The 18,513-nt window shown below is 47.3% G+C and overlaps 1 protein-coding gene across 5 annotated transcripts in view; it reads left to right on the top strand.

Moving 5' to 3' along the window:
* The window catches only part of LOC137423490 (thymus-specific serine protease), a 182,526-nt gene that overhangs the window by 2,979 nt on the left and 161,034 nt on the right, over nt 1-18,513 (top strand). For 2 of the 5 annotated variants that reach the window (XM_078774145.1, XM_078774144.1), the window contains exon 2: nt 2,057-2,342. The exons of 1 other annotated variant lie outside the window; for it this stretch is intronic. In XM_078774145.1, coding sequence (XP_078630271.1) covers nt 2,057-2,342 — 286 coding nt within the window. Of the gene's footprint in view, nt 1-2,056; nt 2,343-5,390; nt 5,475-18,513 lie in introns of those variants that run through there. 2 more of the 5 variants (XM_078774148.1, XM_078774147.1) reach the window with 1 other exon arrangement.

The raw sequence follows: 18,513 nt of genomic DNA, 5'->3' as shown, positions 1-18,513 counted from the left end.
GATCAAATTGTTTTAATCAACTACGTGACGTAGCTCAAAATCATAGTGGGGACTGGGGAATATGCCTGACTAATTTTAAAACTTTTAGATATACAGTCCGACATTATCTTGCACATGCAGCAAACTTACCTGTGAACTGCCTCGCCTGACTTTTATTCCCGATTTCACTATAAACTGTCGAATTTGTTCTTCGCAGGTGGGGTGTTGCATCACAAGGTACACCGTCACTCAGATGGATGTTAAACTGGGTGTCCAATTGGTTAGCATTGCCTGGTAGACTTGAAATATCCCATGGTGTCTTTGGCGAAAGGTAGACAAGTTATCGGGGCTGATAGGATAACTTAGAGGTATGTGCACTCACCTTTGAGATGTCCAGCCAGTGTTCCCCTGCAAAAAATGTAATATAGAAATTATATGAAAAATAAAATGTAAATTCTAAAGGACTTTCGGACCCCGGGTCCGAAATGACTCCCGGGGCCCGTCCCCACATTTTTAGTTTTAGAGGTTTCCTCCTATCTTTCACCGTTCAGGAGATTAGCGCGCCCAGACAAACAAACAAACAAACAAACAAAAACTTTCTTTTATACATATATAGATAGAAGATGAGCAAGGCGCCTTCTTCCATTGTACCCGTTTGCATTGATTATGTGATTCTGGGAGGGAAGCAACCATTCCTTCACTGAATCCCCCACACCCTAATCCGACATCTTGAGTACACCCTCGGCCTCAAGCACATCGGAACAGTCTGCAATAGAGGATCCCCTGATAATAATGATGTAGTCGTAGTAGTAGTTGTTTTTTATACAAACTGTGGCTGCTGATTGCATCATTTTCTGGAAGTGCTGCTGTGCCGTTGATCCAGTGCCCCTGTCACCAGTAAGCTGATACTCATTTTGCCAACCTCAGAAGGATGACAGGCTGAGTCAACCCACCTGGTGTTATTTATTGGCATGACGGGGCTCAAACTGAAGACCCTCTATCGGGGATGCCTCTTCGTGGTGGTTGTACCCCCCAACGCAAGTCTGGGGCCAAATCTTCCCAATTCTTCCCTGCTGCCCGGATTTGTCAGGGCAGCGCGGGGTCAGAGAGCCGATCGGTCCCCATGGACCGGCCCATTCCCTCTTGTCTGTCTCTTTCCCTTTCTCTCTCCCCCTCTAACTCGGTCGTAGCCATGACTTCCTGAAGGCGGTGTACAACATCCTGGATGTGGGGGATCTCTGGATCGCTCCTGTGAGATCGATCGGCTGTCTCTCCTTGCCACAGGCTTTTTCAATAGAACTGTCCGAGTCTAAACAACAACAACAAGAACAACAACTCAAGAACCTAAGACGTTATGCCTGCGCCACCTTAACTGTTAAGCCAACAACAGGCTTCAATGTAGTAGTAGAAAACCGAAAGGTTTTTTGTATTAGTAGCAAGAGTGTAGTAGTAGTAGTAGTAGCAAGATGTAGTAGTAGTAGTAGTAGCAAGAATGTAGTAGCAGATGTAGTAGCAGACTTCAATGTAGTAGTAGCAAGACTGCTAATAAGTTGTACAGCTGATACAGTTCAGAAACAAAATATCGCAGATTTATTATTCATTTCAAGTTCAGAATGTTCAGGACCTTGAACAGGTGTCGAGGTGTAGTTGAGTTTTCGTTCAACAAGTTTGGAACGAATTTTCACTCTTGCAAAGAAACTCTCATTTTGTACTTTAAACACTGAAAGTATGGTAAGTGATAAAAATTTTAAAAACGTATTTTTTATTGTGGTATTTTTTCCCATTATTAGATTGAGCAAATCATATCGTGTATATTCGAACAATGTTAAAATCTGGAGACTTGCTAGAAGTGTCATCCCGAAGGAATCGGCTGAATCGAATAGGTCACAATCTTTACCATCCAATTTCACCTTTTTTCCTAATCGGCACGAGTTTTTATTAATGGCTGGGTGTTTCTGCTAAACATGGACATGGTCCGTATAGAAATCATAACTTGGAGAGGACACTTAGGTCATCAAGTCCAACATTAAGTCCAGAAAGAACCGCGTGTGAGAATCACGATTACTTCTTGTTCCAGGGTGATACTTGAAGGTTTCCAGTGGGCAATGACCATGCTGTTTGCAATAAGGGAGATCAATATGAACACCAACATCCTGCCTAATGCCACACTGGGCTATGAAGTCCATGACACCTGCTTCTCAATCCCGCGGACAATCACCATCGGTCTGGGGTTCATGCAGAGCAAGGTCGACCATGTAGCTGGAGCCAAGTCTCAATATTGTCCACATGCAGTGATTGGTCCATACGCTTCAAAAGTTACCGACGTTCTGAGTATGGCATTGGGCCTTTTCTTAATACCGCAGGTGGGAACTTATACCATGTGTCAAACTGTTTTGTTTTTTCCTCTTGCACATTGACTGTGGATGAACAATTTTAAACATAGGTTGGTGAGAATATTCTGCATGAATGTGATAGCAGTGTGTTTGTCTTTCCTGTTTCCTTTCCACAACAAAATATATACAGTGCTTTCAGAAAGTATTCACACCCCTTGACGTTTTTCACATTTTGTTGTGTTAGAGCCTGAATTTAAAATGGATTAAATTGAGATTTGTTCTCACTGATCTACACGTAATAACCCATAATGTCAAAGTGGGATTAAAAAAAATTTATTCCTCCAAAATAATTAAAAATGAAAAGCTGAACTGTCTTGAATCAATAAGTATTCAACCCCTTTGCTAATATAACATTCAAAATTGAGATCACGTGCAACTCATTTCATTTGACCATCCCTGATATATCTCTACAACCTGACTGGAATCTACCTGTGGTCAATTCAATTGATTGGACATCATTTAAAAGAAACACACCTTTCTATATGAGGTCCCACAGTTGCCAGTGCATGTCAGAGCAGAAATTCCACCATGAAGTCTAAGGAACTGCCCGTAGAACTCCGAGATAGAATTGTGAGGCTGCAGAGAGCTGGGGAAAGGTATAAAACAATTTCTAGAGTTGAAAGTTCCCAAGGCACAGTGAGCTCCATCAGGAAATGGAAAGAATATGGAACTACCCAGACTCCTCCTTAAGCTGGTTGTCTGACCAAACTGAGCAACCGGGCAAGAAAGACCATGGTGAGGTAGGTGACCAAGAGCCCAATGACCACCCTGACAGAACTACAGAACTCCTTGGCTGAGATGGGAGAACCTGCAGGAAGAACAACAGTCTCTGTAGCACTTCACATATCTCGGCTTTATGGGAGAGTGGCCAGATGGAACCCACACCTGAGAAAAAGGCACATGACAGCACGCCTGGAGTTTGTAAAAATGAATGTGAAAGACTTTGAGACCATGAGGCAAAATATTCTGTGGTCTGTTGAGATGAAAATTGAACTTTGGCCTGAATGCAAAGCGCTATGTCTTGCAGAATCCGAGCACAGCTCATCACCCATCGAACACCATCCCTACCGTGAAGCATGGTGGTGGCAACATCATGATATTGGAATGCTTTTCTGTGGCAGGGACTGGGAGACTTGTAAGGATAGAGGGAACAATGATTGGAACCAAATACAGGCAAATCCTTGAGGATAATTTGCATCAGAGTGCAAAAGACCTCAGAGTGCAGCGAAGATTTATGTTCCAACAGGACAATGACCCCAAGCAAACAGCCAAAGCAACACTGGAACGGCTTCAGAACAAGAATGTGAAAGTCCTTGAGTGGCCCGGGCCAAAGCCAAAACTTGCATCCGATTGAGAATCCGTGGAAAGACTTGGAAGATTACTGTTCACTGATGCTCTTCATCCAACTTGACAGAGCTTGAGCAAATCTGCAAGGAAGAATGTGAGAACTCCCCAAATCCAGATGTGCGAAGATGATAGACATACTCAAGAAGACTCGAAGTTGTAACCGCTGCCAAAGGTGATTCTACGAAGTATTGTCTCAGGGAGTTGTCAGGGACAACAGATCCCAACATTCCTACACAACCTGCTGAGGGACAAATGGCTTGCACAGCTCCTAATGAGGAACTGATGTTGTGAGCCCCTTGAAAAGTGGAGGTTCAGAGTGACCAAACCCTGACAGCCCTGATACCAGAGTGGTAAGGAAACAAAATGGAGCAACCCAGCAGTGGGGCCAGAGCACAATACAGGGAAATGGTACAACTCCTTTGGATGAATAGAAAGTTTGGCAAAGTGATCTCAGGAGAGATGGGAGAAAGAATGATGATAGCAGCAATGGCAATAAGGGTGTGGGTAGGGCATTGAGAATTGACAGGAGGAAAGCTTAAGTGATGAGGTAAAAATAAATTCACAAGAAATTAACTACAATTGAAAATTGTCCTGTAGGGTTCAGCTACAATAATAAAAAAAGAAACCTTGGAATAAAGATGCAACATGGTAAGGGATTGAGGTCTTCACATAGCACTTCCCATTAGCTGGGGTTGGAAGCCTAAGAGAATGTGTGCGAATTGCCCTTTATTGCCAAAATCTGGCTCACTAGGCCTGAAGCTTTTTGGGTTCATGCTGAAACGGAGACGAAACATCTCGAGCAGCTAAAGGAACCAAAGCCACATTTATGATGGAAATGCAGCAAGGCTTTGCCTATTGTGATGAAATATGATGTAATGTCTCGAGCTGAGTGAAGAGACGATCCGAGCGAAGGGACGACCTTGAGAGAGCTTATATAAACTGTGTCCATTCGGCGCGCTATCGGGTGGCATTATGTATCCCAGTGCTGTAGACTACTGAGATTTAACAGGTACGTTATTGCTTGCTTGCAGGAAACTAGAAGAAGATGTATGCATGATTGCTTTCTTTGTAGAACTAATAATCTGTATTATTTGTGTTGTAGGATGAGTAGAGATATAGTTCAATAAAACCTCATTTCTTGAAAGTTTCTGAATTTTATTTCACAACACCTATCACCACAAAACTGCTCAAGGTCCAACATATATGGAACACCTGAAAAGGTTCCGCTGATATCGAAAACCTCACAATGTGGACTTGACATGTAAACCTAAAAAAAGAAGTGATATTCTGGGGCCTGAGAGGGCCCCATTCTACCTTCTTATAACCAATTGGAGATTAATCTGGACCCCAATGCTCAGCCCATCCAAAGAAAGCTCTGCAATGAAGGAAGTGCTTGACATAAACTACTCGTGAAGGAGTTTGAAATTTGAAGATAACATAATAGTGTCTCTGCTCTGCATCAATGTTACCTTGTGTTACAGGTGAGCTTCGGTGCAGGATGTAACTGCTTCAGTGACAAGAAACGTTTCCCTTCCTTTGTGCATACTTATCACAGCTACGCCACCTTTCCACTGACCTACTCAAACCTTATCCGCCATTTTCATTGGACATTCATTGGTATTATGGCTGTGGAGGACATTTACAACTGGGACCTCATGGCAAATTTACGGACTGAACTAGAGAGCCATGGATATTGTGTTGCATTCATGGAAGTTCTTCCTCAGCACTATGGACCCAAAGAACTGGACAGCTTTGGTGAGCAAAGACATTACATTACCTCTGCCAATTAAGGTGGATGGAGGTTATGATTTCACCCCTGTCTGTCTGTTTGTCTGTCTGTCTGTTTGTGAAAATATATCTCAAAAAGTTGTGGACGGATTCGGATGAAATTTGGCAGAGAGGTAGCATATGTGACACGGACGAAATGATTAGATTTTGGTGAAGATCCGGATTCGGATCCGGCTAGTAGAAGTTTTTAAGTGAATCTTCACCATTGGGAGATAGGGCTAAAACCGATACAAAGCAGGATATCTCAAAAAGTTATGGATGGATTTGGACGAAACTTGGTGGACCAATTTGGTGCATGACAAGGACTAATTGATTCGATTCTGGTGAAGATCTGAATATGGATTGAAAAAAACTAGCCGTGTCTACCTGTCGCTTTGCTGTCCGGTTTATTCAAAAGAGAGCATGTTGAACTTCACAAACATATTGCATATCTATCTGAGGATGTGAAATGAAGTGAAACATGTGAAAAATGGATCTCTAGTTGTTGTTGTTGTTGTTGTTGTGGTAATTTGCTGAGGACTGAGGTTATGCTTTCACCAGTGTCTATCTGTTTGTCTGTTTGTGAACAGGATATCTAAAAAGGTTAGGGTTGGATTCGGCCAAAATTAGGTTGGTTGTGTGACATAGACGAAATTATTAAATTTTGGTGAAGATCCGGAGTCGTATCTGGATCTGAGAATTTTTAAAGCGATTCCTCACCATTGAGAGATGGGACAAAAAACAATATATAGCACAATATCTCAATTTTTTTAAAATATGGATTCGGATGAAACTTGGTGCGCAGATTGTATGTGTGTGACAAAGGTGTATCGATATGAATGTCCACACACAAAGAACAATTTTGAATATTTAATTCTCTGGAGAAGATTCACTTCGAATACAACAAGGCAAAGACCAGCACTTCTGGAACAATGTGCTCTGGGTAGATGAGTCAAAGGTAGAGCTATTTGGCCACAGTACCAGAAGACATGTTTGGAGAAAACCAAAGACAGCATTTGACCACAAGAACCTGATACCAACTGTAAAGCATGGTGGTGGAAATATTATGGTTTGGGGCAGCTTTGCTGCACCAGGGCCTGGGCAGCTCACCATCATAGAATCCACTATGAATTCTTCATTGCACCAGAGGGTGCTTGAGGATAATGTGAGGCCATCTGTCGGAAAGTTGAAGCTCAACCGAAGGCGGACCTTGTAACATGACAATGACCCTAAACATACCAGTAAATCCACCAAGGAATGGCTGAAAAGAAAGAAATGGAGGGTTCTGGAATGGCCAAGTCAAAGCCCGGATCTAAATCCCATCGAGATGTTGTGGGGGGATTTGAAACGAGCTTTGTATGCAAGAAACCCCTCAAACATCGCACAGCTGAAAGAATTCCGCATGGACGAGTGGGCAAAAAATTCTCCCAGTTGATGTCAGAGACTGGAAGACAGTTATAAGAAACGCCTATTTGAGGTTGTTTCTGCCAAAGGGGGCAATACCACCTATTAGAGCCAAGGGTGTACTTACTTTTTCCAAATGCGAAATTTGCATTTTTTAAATTTAAATTATACAATGGACTACAAAATGTAAATGTTTCATGATATTTGTTATATTATATCACCTTTATCTAGCAAATAGCTCTACCTTTGACTCATCTGTCCAGAGCACATTGTTCCAGAAGTGCTGGCCTTTGCCTCGGTGTTCATTGGCAAACTTTAGTCTTGCCCTGATGTTCTTTCTGGACAGCAAAGGTTTCCTCCTGGCACACCTCCCATGTAGATCAAATTTGTGCAGCCTCTTTCTAATGGTAGACTCGTGCACTTTGACATCAACAATGGCAAGAGCTACCTGTAGATCCCGTGATGACATTCTGGGGTTCTTTGAGACTTCTTTCAGCATCTTGCGGTCTGCTCTCCCGCTGAACTTGCTGGGGCGGCCTGGCCTGAACAAGTTGGCAATTGTTTGGAATCTTCTCCACTTGTTGATGATCTTCCGGACAGTTGAATGAGTGATTTTAAATTGTTTGGAGATGTTTTTAAATCCCTTCCCAGACTCGTAGGCATCTATAACCTTCTTTCTGAAGGCCTCAGATAGCTCTTTTGATCTAGGCATGGTGACGCCACACACTTCAACAACAAAGAGCAAACCAAACGAAATGTCTGAGGTTTAAATAAGGCAGGTTCCTCCAAGATCCTCTCTAACGATGTTCTAATCATTTGCACCAGAGCTGGTGCACCTGATTCTAATTTTAGGTATTTGAAGTATTGATAAATGTAGGGGTGTACTTACTTTTTCCACAGGCAAAATTTGCATTTATGTTTATTTATATTCTACAATGGACTACAAAATGTAAATGTTTCATGGTATTTGTTATATTATATCACCTTTGTCTGTCAATATTGTTGAAATGAAGATCAAATAGCTGTATGTTGAAATATGTTGAAAAAGTCAAAACTTTACATGGGGTGTACTTACTTTTTCACGTGACTGTATATACAGGGTGTCCCAACACCTTAGCCCCCCCCCCCCCCCTGCCCAGCCCAACGTCGGAGAGGTAGGGAGAAACTACGAATTGGGGGAAAAAGCTTTATTATTCGACATCTCATGTGCACAGTTTCAAAGCTTTGCTTCAATATTTGGTGTGCCCACCGCCCGCCGACCAAACTGCCTCCAAACGCGCGGGGTAGGATTCCAAGAGAGACACAAACAAGTCACGATCGAACTCCATTTCTTTGAGGACGTTAGTCAAAGCAGTGAGAAGCTCTTCCCTGGTGTTCTGGAGGCATTGTTCAACTCTGTCCTTGAGTATCGCCCCCAAATGTTCACAGGCGTTGAGGTCAGGCGATGCTCCCGGCCACTCATCGTTTCCAAAAAAATCGACCTTGTTCGCCTTCAGAAGATTCTGGGTCGCCAGTGCGCTCATGCACGGGGCTCGGTCGTGCAGAAACGTGGTCTCCTTGATGCTGAGGACATTTTCTGGGTTCCGTAAAAACGGAATAACATGGCGGGTCAGCACAACGTCTCGGAGGTATTTGCCGTCCCATGATTGTCCTTGCTCTTTGATGACCCACATCAGCCTTTTCGCTGTGAACATCAAGAAGATGCCAACGCACCGTGCTGTCTTCGATTTCTCTCGAATCTTGAGTTCTTGTGGAATGTCATCATTGTGAAGAGCCCAAATTCTGTCATTCTGGAAGTTGGGACGTCGAGCCTCATAAATGAAAAATTCATCAGAAGGGGCCAGGAAAAGAAAATCATCAGAGGTCCATTCGCTCAAAAACTCATAAAACCACATTCGATCCTCGACGTACTTCTCCGTCAGCTTCGGTGCTGGAATTTGGTGAAAAGCCTTTGCGCCAATGGACTGAAGGAACCTGTGGATACTTGATAAGCTCTTCTCCTTCCCTCGAACCCGTTCAATCTCCTTTTGGAGCCCTCAAATTCTTTTCTTCTCCTTGGTAAGCGACTCAATGATGATATCCCTGCTTTCCTGAGACAAACATTGTGCTGTCTGTTCGGGCCGGCTGTCCATCTCGCAATCGAAGGGATCACGGTTCCAATTGCATTTGACGAAGTCCTCAGACCTGTTCAGGTACTTGGCAACCAAGGATCAGGATATGGTTCCAGGCGTCTGATCCCTGGCGACTCGGAATGCGATAGCCATGATGCGGCATATCCACCTTTTCTTCTCGGAATCACCCGACCACGACATCACTTCACAAAATCTGCAACAGAACAAGAAAGGCTCATTAGATCATTATGAAATTTGGTATTTGAGATGTCAAATGAATGATCCATCACAATATATGCCCGCCATTGTACAGTGGCGACCCAGTAGAGCTGGGCAGGGGGGGGGGGGGGCAAGGTGTTGTATATATATTGTTGCGGTTTTGAGAACCCACACAGATAACATCATTAAAGGTTAACGGTTGCACCCCATAGATAGGCCACAAGCAACACGTAGGTCACCTTAGGACATCAGTTATTTCATAGTATGTGTTTAGATAAGGCCATTCCCAATAGTTGCATCTGCGTTGCATCAAACAAATAAGAGTAGGCCCCTCGTCTATTTTGCAGCCTCCCTCCAAGCGACGCCATTAAGCGCTATCCAGTCTGCACCCCATGGCCCCTCCCAACTTGTTACGCTCCTTTGCCAGCAGCCTTCGCTGCCCTTGGGCTCGCTCAACCCAGCCAAAAGCCATGAGGTGAGTCCCGAAAAGGGGGCGGAGCGCCAGGATCGAGGTGCGGCCCACGTCAACCAGCCATCAGGGCGGAGCCGGTAAGCCAACAACAGCCAACCAGGGCTGAGGTGAGGTCGCCTGACCGGGCGTGGTTTGGGCTTCGAGAGCGTTCGCTGGCTTGGTTTATAAAAGCGCGCACGCAAAGCCCTTCGACAGGACTCGCTGGGGAAGGTTGAGAGGACTCGAGAGTATATGCGCTTTACCAAGAGAAGGACTGTGCAGAGAGGACTGCCTGAGCTCGCTCGCATTAAAGAGGACTTGTTGGAAGGTTGGCTTAAAGAGGACTTGTTGGAAGGTTGGCTTATTGAGGACTTATGAGAAGGACTCGCTGGGGAAGGTTGGGAGGACTCGAGTGTATAACCGTTTTACCAAGAGAAGGCTGATGGTGAGGACTGCCTGAGCGAGCGAGCTTAAAGAGGACTTGTTGGAAGGTTGGCTTATTGAGGACTTATGAGAAGGACTCGCTGGGGGAAAGTTGACATTCATAAAGGACTCGTTGGAGAGCGCGCTAAAGAACTCGCATTATGAGCTTTGATTGAGGCGGCTGCTTTGGGAGGACGTGTGCGAAAAGTGCTACGTATAACCGCCAGTATACCAACCTTTCCCCGTCATGATAATTGTCTGCTACGCGCTTACGCTACGAGGAGAGCTGTCTGCCGTCCACCTTCATCACCTGGTATGGTTCGAGGACCGGAGCTGGACCAGAGCCTGAACGCCATCGCCGGACCTTCCACCCTACCTTCGTCAAACCCCGTGTGAGTGACCCTGAGAGTGAGTGAGAGTGATCAGGCCCGAGTCCAGGGAATAAGTTAAGACTGTGGTTAAGACTGCCTTGTGTACTTTTTCTTCTTCTTTCTTTGTACATTCTTTCTTTTCCTCTTCTTGTACAAATTGTGAATAAATTCCTTGTTCCTCTTGGTTTTCATCTTAATCCGATCGTATCAGTCTTTTCTCATTTGGGTAAGCGTGGCAAGATTAGGAACCGCTATAATCGGGTCTAGTCCTTGTTAACGGCCCGAATCGCGGCACGCTTCACTCGGCGTGTCCACTAAACGCCGTGGTTCGGGCGGGAGTTATTTCCTTGCTTCACGGTCGGTGTTAGTAATTAGATAATATGACTAATTCGACCAACAACCCTAATTAATACCGACCAGAAGGAACGTGATAACTTCAGGATCGCGTCGGCCAGATAAAGGACAAGGGGATTAACCCCCTCTTGATAAGGGGAGAGCCGATGTTTCTGAGATCCGCAACAATATTGTTGCGGTTTTGAGAACCCACACATAAAACATCATTAAAGGTTAAAGGTAGTAGCCCATAGCTAGGCCACAAGCAACACGTAAGTCACCATAGGACGTCAGTTATTTCATAGTCTGTGTTTAGATAAGGCCATTTTCCAATAGTTGCATCTGTGTTGCGTCAATCAAATAAGAGTAGGCCCTTCCGTTCATTTTGGCAGCCTCCCTTCCAAGCGACGCCATTAATCGCACTCCAGTCTGTGCCCCATGGCCCTTCCCAATTTGTTACGCGCCTTTGTCAGCAGCGTTCGCAACCTCGCTGGGCTTCCGCTCAAACCAGCCCAGAAACCCATGAGGTAAGGCCCGAAAAGGGGGCGGAGCGCCAGGATGAAGGTGCGGCCACGTCAACCAGCCGTCAGCGCGGGGCCGGTAAGCCAACACCAGCCAACCAGGGCTGAGGTGAGGTCGCCTGACAGGGCGTGGATTTGGGCTTCAAGAGCGTTCGCTGGCTTATGTTATAAAAGCACGCATGCAAAGCTCATTAAAGAGGACTGCAAGGAATCGCGCTTGGTGAGAGGACTCTCGTAGGAAGCTTGTGCTAAGAGGACTGCGCACAAAAGGACTTGTCATGATTACAAAGGACTGTGCGTAGAGAACTCGCTGGCACTGATTACAAATGACTTGTTGGAAGGTTGGCTTATGAGAAGGACTGACGCAACTGCACCTGTGGAAGGAGGTTGACCTTCAGGTCTGAACAGGGAGAGAGAGGCGCTTGAACTGGGACGTGCGCTTTACGAAAGAACTGAAGCCAGAGATTGGCATTGGAAGGAATTGCGTTTTATGAGAGGGCTGACCGGGCGAGCGCGCGGCACGCATTGCTAAGAATTGCAGCATGCAGGACATTGGGGAGGGGGCGCTTGGGGCGAGTAAGACCGGTAACGCCAGTACAAAAGTGCTGGTACACAAATTACGTATGCCGATAGCCCAAGCTTACCTTCCCCCGTCATTATAATTGTCCGCTCGCGTTACACTACGTGGAGAGCTGCCTGCCGGGTTTCGTCTGCTGGACCGGAGCCGGACTGGAGCCTGGACACCATCGCCGGACCTTCCACCCTACCATCTGCATCCCCGTGTGAGTCTGAAGTCTGAGACCGAATCTGAGAGCGATCGGGTCCGTGTCCAGGGAATAGAATAAGAATGTTTAAGACTGCCCTGTGTACTTTTCCTTCCTCTTTCTTTCTTGTACATTCTTGCTTTTCCTCTTCTTATTTGTACATAATTAATAAACCAATCTGTTCTTCCTATTTTTCTGGTTGCCTCTCAATCCGATCGTATCAGTCTTTTCTCAATTGGGTAAGCGTGGCACGATTAGGAACCGCCATAATCGGGTCTAGTCTTGTTAACAGCTCGGATCGCGGATCGCTATCCACTCGGCGTTAACACCTGATATCCGTGATTCGAGCAGGAGTTATTCCCTTGCTTTACGGTCGGTGGTAGTAATTAGGTAATAGGACTAAAACTCGACCAACAACCCTATTTACCACCGACCGGAAGGAACGTTATAACCCCCAGGATCGCGTCGGCCAGATAAGAGACAAGGGGATTAACCCCCTCTTGATAAGGGGAGAGCCGACGTTTGAGATCCATAACAAGTGGTCGTCAGGAGTTGGGATTTGGAACCTGGGACTAAATTTTTTAGACCAAATTTTGGACACCAATTGTGCATTTGGCCGTAACAATTGGTGTCTGGGAGTGGGATTTGGGACCCGAAGCAAATTTTTTTATCTGTTGGATAAATTTGGTCAAAATTACGAGCGACCCAAATTTAGCATTAACATCTAAATTTTAAATCGTGCCATGGATAGCTAAGGCGATCGGATGCCGGTGGGGTAAATGAGGAGGTGGAGGAGGAAGGGTTAGAGTCATCAACCCAGGACCCCCGGGAAGAAGTGGGACAAGGAGGAGAAATGGGAGAGGAAATTAATGAGGGTGCAGCAGAAGAGGGTGCAGGCGAACAAAATGGCGGCGCCTCACACATGGCGACGAGGGCCGCGCCCGCTGCGCAAATGGGAGGGATGAATATGCAGGACCTCACTGCGCAGCTGCAGGCCGCCATACAAATGGGGTTCGAAACCCAATTTGGGGGATTGCGAAATGATATGGGAAACCAAATTGGGGGATTGCGAAATGATATGGGAAACCAAATTGGGGGATTGAGAGACTGGTTAAGTAATTTGGAAAATAGAATGGGGGAGCAATTGGGAAGTCAAATTGGGGGGTTAGAAAGCAAATTGGGGGGATTAGAAAGCAAATTAGGGGGCAAATTGGAGGACGCGAATGGCCAAGCCCGAGAAATAAATGAGGGGTTAGCGAGGGAGGAAGCCAGGTGTGAAATAAAAGCATTGTGGAAGGACATAGACCGCAGCTCGAGCGGGAAAGGTACAATGGTAAGCGATGGGGTAGCGTGGCTTGAGGAGCGCGGGTTAAGCGGGGTTAAGCGAGGTTGAGCAAAGCACAGCCGGGTGGACCGGGGTAGAAATCGCGACCCGGGGTATGGGGAAGCCGATGACCACCAAAGTAGAAGGGAAAATTTTATTCGTGCCAGCGGTCGTCGAGGAAAAAGGAAATGAATTAATAATAGTTGAAATTGGGGTTAAGAAGATGGCGGACTTAGAAGAGCAATCGCGGGAGGAAAAGATGGAATATGTGCAAAGTCCGTGTTCGCATCATGATGCCGTACTTCCTAACCCAAATGAAAGTTTGCAGCTGCGTGTGGAGAAAAGGATCCCGAAGGTAAGCCGGGCTGTATATGGCGCGAAAAGGTTTGGCGAGAAAGGATTTTTCGCGCGCTTGGGATCCCGACATCACCCGGGCGCTCGTAGGAGGTCCGTGGTGCGCTGTATGAAAGAGAATGGCACGCGTGTGCGAACGGCGTCGGAGTGTGAGTATGAAACCGAGAGCGAGGGAGAATGCACAACGGAGGGTATGTGTGAGAGTGAGTGTGATACAGAGAGTGAGATGGATGGAGAGGGTGTGCGAGGATGCACACCGGGGATGGATGAGGAGCGTGTGCGGGGATGCACACCAGAGCCCGTGATTGGGTGTGCAGCAGGAGATTGCACACCTGTGGGTAGGTGTGCGCTGAGTGGGTGGATGCAAGAGTGCACACCCGTGGTGGTTACGGAGTACGTAACGAGGGAGAGTGCACGGGAGGAGTGCGTGGAAGAAAGGTGTGTAACAGAGGAGTGTGCGATAACGGAGTGTATGGGATGTGCGAGTGAGAAAAGGGTCGCGTGTGAAGGTGAGAATGTGACTCGAGCATCGACGCTGACCGGGGCAGCGCTTAGGCCGAAGTATAGCCGACGCGAGCTCTTGGGGCTTGGTGTTCTTTGTGTGCTGCTGGGGCCGGCGGGGATCGTTGCTGCGGCGCTCTTGCAAGGAGCGCCGTGCACGATTCGGGCCGTGTCCCACCCTGTATGGTCGGTGCCGCGCCGTAGCGGCGACCGGCACGATTCCGGGGGAGAAAGGCCGGGTCGGACCTTCGCGCCCTGGCAGGCGCGGTGTTCCGACTGGGGAGGTTGGGTCATCGGGCCGGAGACCGCAAGGCTCCGTGCCGAGATGGACCCTGGAACCTCGGCCCGAGTATGCCTCCTCCCCAGAATGGAAAATGCCGGACGGACCCAACCTACAGGAGACTGACCATCTGCACGCATTGCTCGGTTTTTCTAAGCCGAGCAGTAAAAATACTTTCCCGCATGAGAGACTCATAGTTCAGAGGACTGGACAGTTAGTAATGGCAGTAGTGATGGCGAATGATAGTTTTACCATTCACCTCGCATCCATTTGTGCAAAGGAGCAGTAGTTTTATGGGGATTGGCAGTATAAGCTCGCCGAGGGCGGGTTAGGATAATCGTTAGGGACCTAGAAATGACTTTAGGAGACTTGAGGTTTAAGTAGTGACATTTGTACATGTAGAGGGGACGTCGAGAGATTAGATGGATGATAATGACGAGGGAGTGCTTCGTATAAGGGATGACGGGAAGCACTAGTATTAGAAGGGAGTAGATAGCTAGATGGTGCTGTGTGTATGAGCTTGAGGTTTAGGCGGAAATGAGACATTGTGAATGGAAGTCCTTGTAGTGCTGGTGAGCAAATGAGGCAATGCTCGAGAGGGATGTGTGTGTGTGCGAAAGTGTATGAGTGGAGTATTGAGGTTGTGTGTCATTGTGTTGAGTGATTGACTTGCATGGTGTGCAAGTGGAGAATGGTTGTGTGGAATAAATGGTGTGGAGTGAGTGGTGTGGAATGAGTAGTGTGGAGTGCATGGTGCGAAGGAGTGAATGGGGGAAGGATGGACCCTTTCACGAATACCTGGGGAGGGTAGTTTAAAAGTAGGTAGAGGGAGTAGGTAAATTGGTTGGATATTGACATCTGTGGTGCGTGTAGTGGCAATGAAGTGCTTAGAGGGGTGCATAAGTGTGTGGAATGGCTGAGCGTGTGAGCCTGTTAGTGCGTGTGGTTATTGAGCACTCCGCCACTGGTAGTCTGTCAGCCAGGTGAGGCCGCAGGTAGGCTCTGGTAGCCAGGTAGTGTTGTGTAGAGTTCAGCAGGACCCGAGGATCCCAGGAGAGGACCCGGGTAGCGCAATGCCAGAGAGGGCATCGAGGGGGTAAGTGCCAGGGAGGGCCTTCCCCAGGTAGATTAGGGTGAGGAGGCAGGCAAGCTCGGGTGGCGACGTTCAGTGGCGGAGGTGTGCAGTTAAGTAGACGTGCTGGGAGAGCCACACGACCCAGCCCCGAAATTGTGCGAGGGCACAGATTGAAAAATGGGGGGAGTGAGATCCCAAATTGGGAGAGCACCACAGTATGGGCAATGGGAATTGGTTTTTAGAACCACATAGTGTAAGATGGCCAATGGATTGGCAGGGCGAGACCCCGGGTAGAGTAAAGACTTAATGTCAATTAGAGTATAGTTAGGAGAAAATCTCTTTGCACCATCCGCATCCACTCACCGAGGTGATAGGACTCCACACCAGGTTTTGGCAAATGATTTGGGAATGTAAGACGCATCTTGACGTGGGTGAGAAATTGTATGTAATATTCCATCCCTTCCTTCTTGGGAGGGATTGGGAACGAATTTGGAATCAGAGGGGATGGGAAAGACAAAACGTCGTGACGAATTTGTAAATTGTATAAATACGGGGAAGGGCAAGGGTAGTGTAGGCTGACATGGGGGGTGACGTACGAGTAGGGACAAGCTTTCTCAGCTCGCTCTCCAGCGCCCCTCATGTCGCATGACCTTGTATTGATGTGTACCCTTGCGCTCTTGCACCCCGCTAACCTCTGCTTTGTCTTCCTTCCCCACTCATGGACCTATGGTATTTTGTGCGAGGGGAGTGTGCAGGTGCCCTGAGCGGTGCGGCCGCACTCTTGCTGCCTGCAACCTGCTGCCTGCCTGCCTGCATTGATACACCATATGGACCACATGTTCTGTGGCCTGGCACCTTTGCTGGGACAGACCATTGCTGCCAGCAGCATCTTACTTGTGGACCACTGTGTTTTAAGTGGCATCAATGCCATGCAGGCGGACCACCTACGCTGGCCCTGCTGGCCAAATAAAAAAGCGGACGTGGTTTGTGCCCTTTTTATTAATTAACCTTTGGTGTGCCCGAACAAAGATGGTAAACTTTTACGAGGGCACACCGAAGAACAGCAAGTAAGAAGATCAAGCCAAGATCCATCGGACAAGCAAGCCAAGCACAAGACGTCATCATTTATTAATTTTTGAAATATTTTTGTGCATTTTTTTTGGTGCTGGTGCTTTTTGTGCATTTTGTTTATTTGTGGTACATATGGGTGTATGGTGTATCGGTGCAGTGCATTGCAATTGGCATTTCCTCTTCTCAAAATCTCTCTTCTTTTTCCCACAAAAGACAGGTCCTGGGTTGTAGTTGTAAATAATTAATTAGTAGTGTCTTGTAAATAACATGCTCCCCACCGGCTTTATGTTTAGTTTGCAAATAATTCCGTAATCCGGTTAATTGTGGGCGTGAGTCAGTTAGGTAGGAGACAACGCAGCAGGTGGGACATCCCTAGTGTTAAAACTGTCGCACTCAGGGTGAGGTTAAAAGTAGAGGGTAACCACACCTAAGTGTCACATGTAGTTGTAAAAGTAGTCCTGACCCAGGTTTTGGCTCGGGACTAGCCTGGCAAAAGGAGGGGTGCAGTGTTGTGGTTTGGAGAACCCACACATATAACATCATTAAAGTTTAAAGGTAGCACCCCATAGGTAGGCCACAAGCAACACGTAGTTCACCATAGGACATCAGTTATTTCATAGTCTGTGTTTAGATAAGGCCATTTTCCAATAGTTGCATCTGCGTTGCGTCAATCAAATAAGAGTAGGCCCTTCCGTTCATTTTGGCAGCCTCCCTTCCAAGCGACGCCATTGAGCGCGCTCCAGTCTGTGCCCCATGGCACTTCCCAATTTGTTACGCGCCTTTGTCAGCAGCGATCGCAACCTCGCTGGGCTTCTGCTCAAACCAGCCCAGAAACCCACGAGGTAAGGCCCAAAAAGGGGGCGGAGCGCCAGGATGAAGGTGCGGCCACGTCAACCAACCGTCAGCGCGGGGCCGGTAAGCCAACACCAGCCAACCAGGGCTGAGGTGAGGTCACCTGACAGGGCGTGGTTTTGGGCTTCGAGAGCGTTCGCTGGCTTATGTTATAAAAGCGCGCACGCAAAGCTCATTAAAGAGGACTGCAAGGAATCGCGCTTGGTGAGAGGACTCTCGTAGGAGGCTTGTGCTAAGAGGACTGTGCACAAAAGGACTTGTCGTGATTACAAAGGACTGTGCGGAGAGAACTCGTTGGCGCTGATTACAAAGGATGTGTTGTAAGGTTGGCTTATGAGAAGGACTGACGCAACTGCACCCGTGGAAGGAGGTTGACCTTCAGGTCTGAGCGGGGAGAGAGGCGCTTGACCTGGGACATGCGCTTTATGAAAGAACTGAAGCCAGAGATAGGCATTGGAAGGAATTGCGCTTTACGAGAGGGCTGACCAGGCGAGCGCGCGGCACGCATTGCTAAGAACCGCAGCGTGCAGGACATTGGGGAGGGGGCGCTTGGGGCGGGTAAGACCGGTAGCGCCAGTACAAAAGCGCCGGTACACAAATTACGTATGCCGATAGCCCAAGCTTACCTTCCCCCGTCATTATAATTGTCCGCTCGCGTTACACTACGTGGAGAGCTGCCTGCCGGGTTTCATCTGCTGCACCGGAGCCGGACTGGAGCCTGGACACCATCGCCGGACCTTCCACCCTACCATCTGCATCCCCGTGTGAGTCTGAAGTCTGAGACCGAATCTGAGAGCGATCGGGCCCATGTCCAGGGAATAGAATAAGACTGTTTAAGACTGCCCTGTGTACTTTTCCTTCCTCTTTCTTTCTTGTGCATTCTTTCGTTTCCTCTTCTACTTGTACAAAGTGTAATAAATTGCCCTGTTCTTTCTGGTTTCTCCTTCATCCGATCGTCCTAGTCTTTTCTCCA

This window comes from Myxine glutinosa, chromosome 3 (assembly GCF_964187855.1).
Source record: "Myxine glutinosa chromosome 3, kmMyxGlut1.1, whole genome shotgun sequence".
Taxonomy (NCBI): Eukaryota; Metazoa; Chordata; class Myxini; order Myxiniformes; family Myxinidae; genus Myxine; species Myxine glutinosa.
Note: the sequence above shows the minus strand (reverse complement) of the source record. Positions and strands in the feature narration are given on the sequence as shown.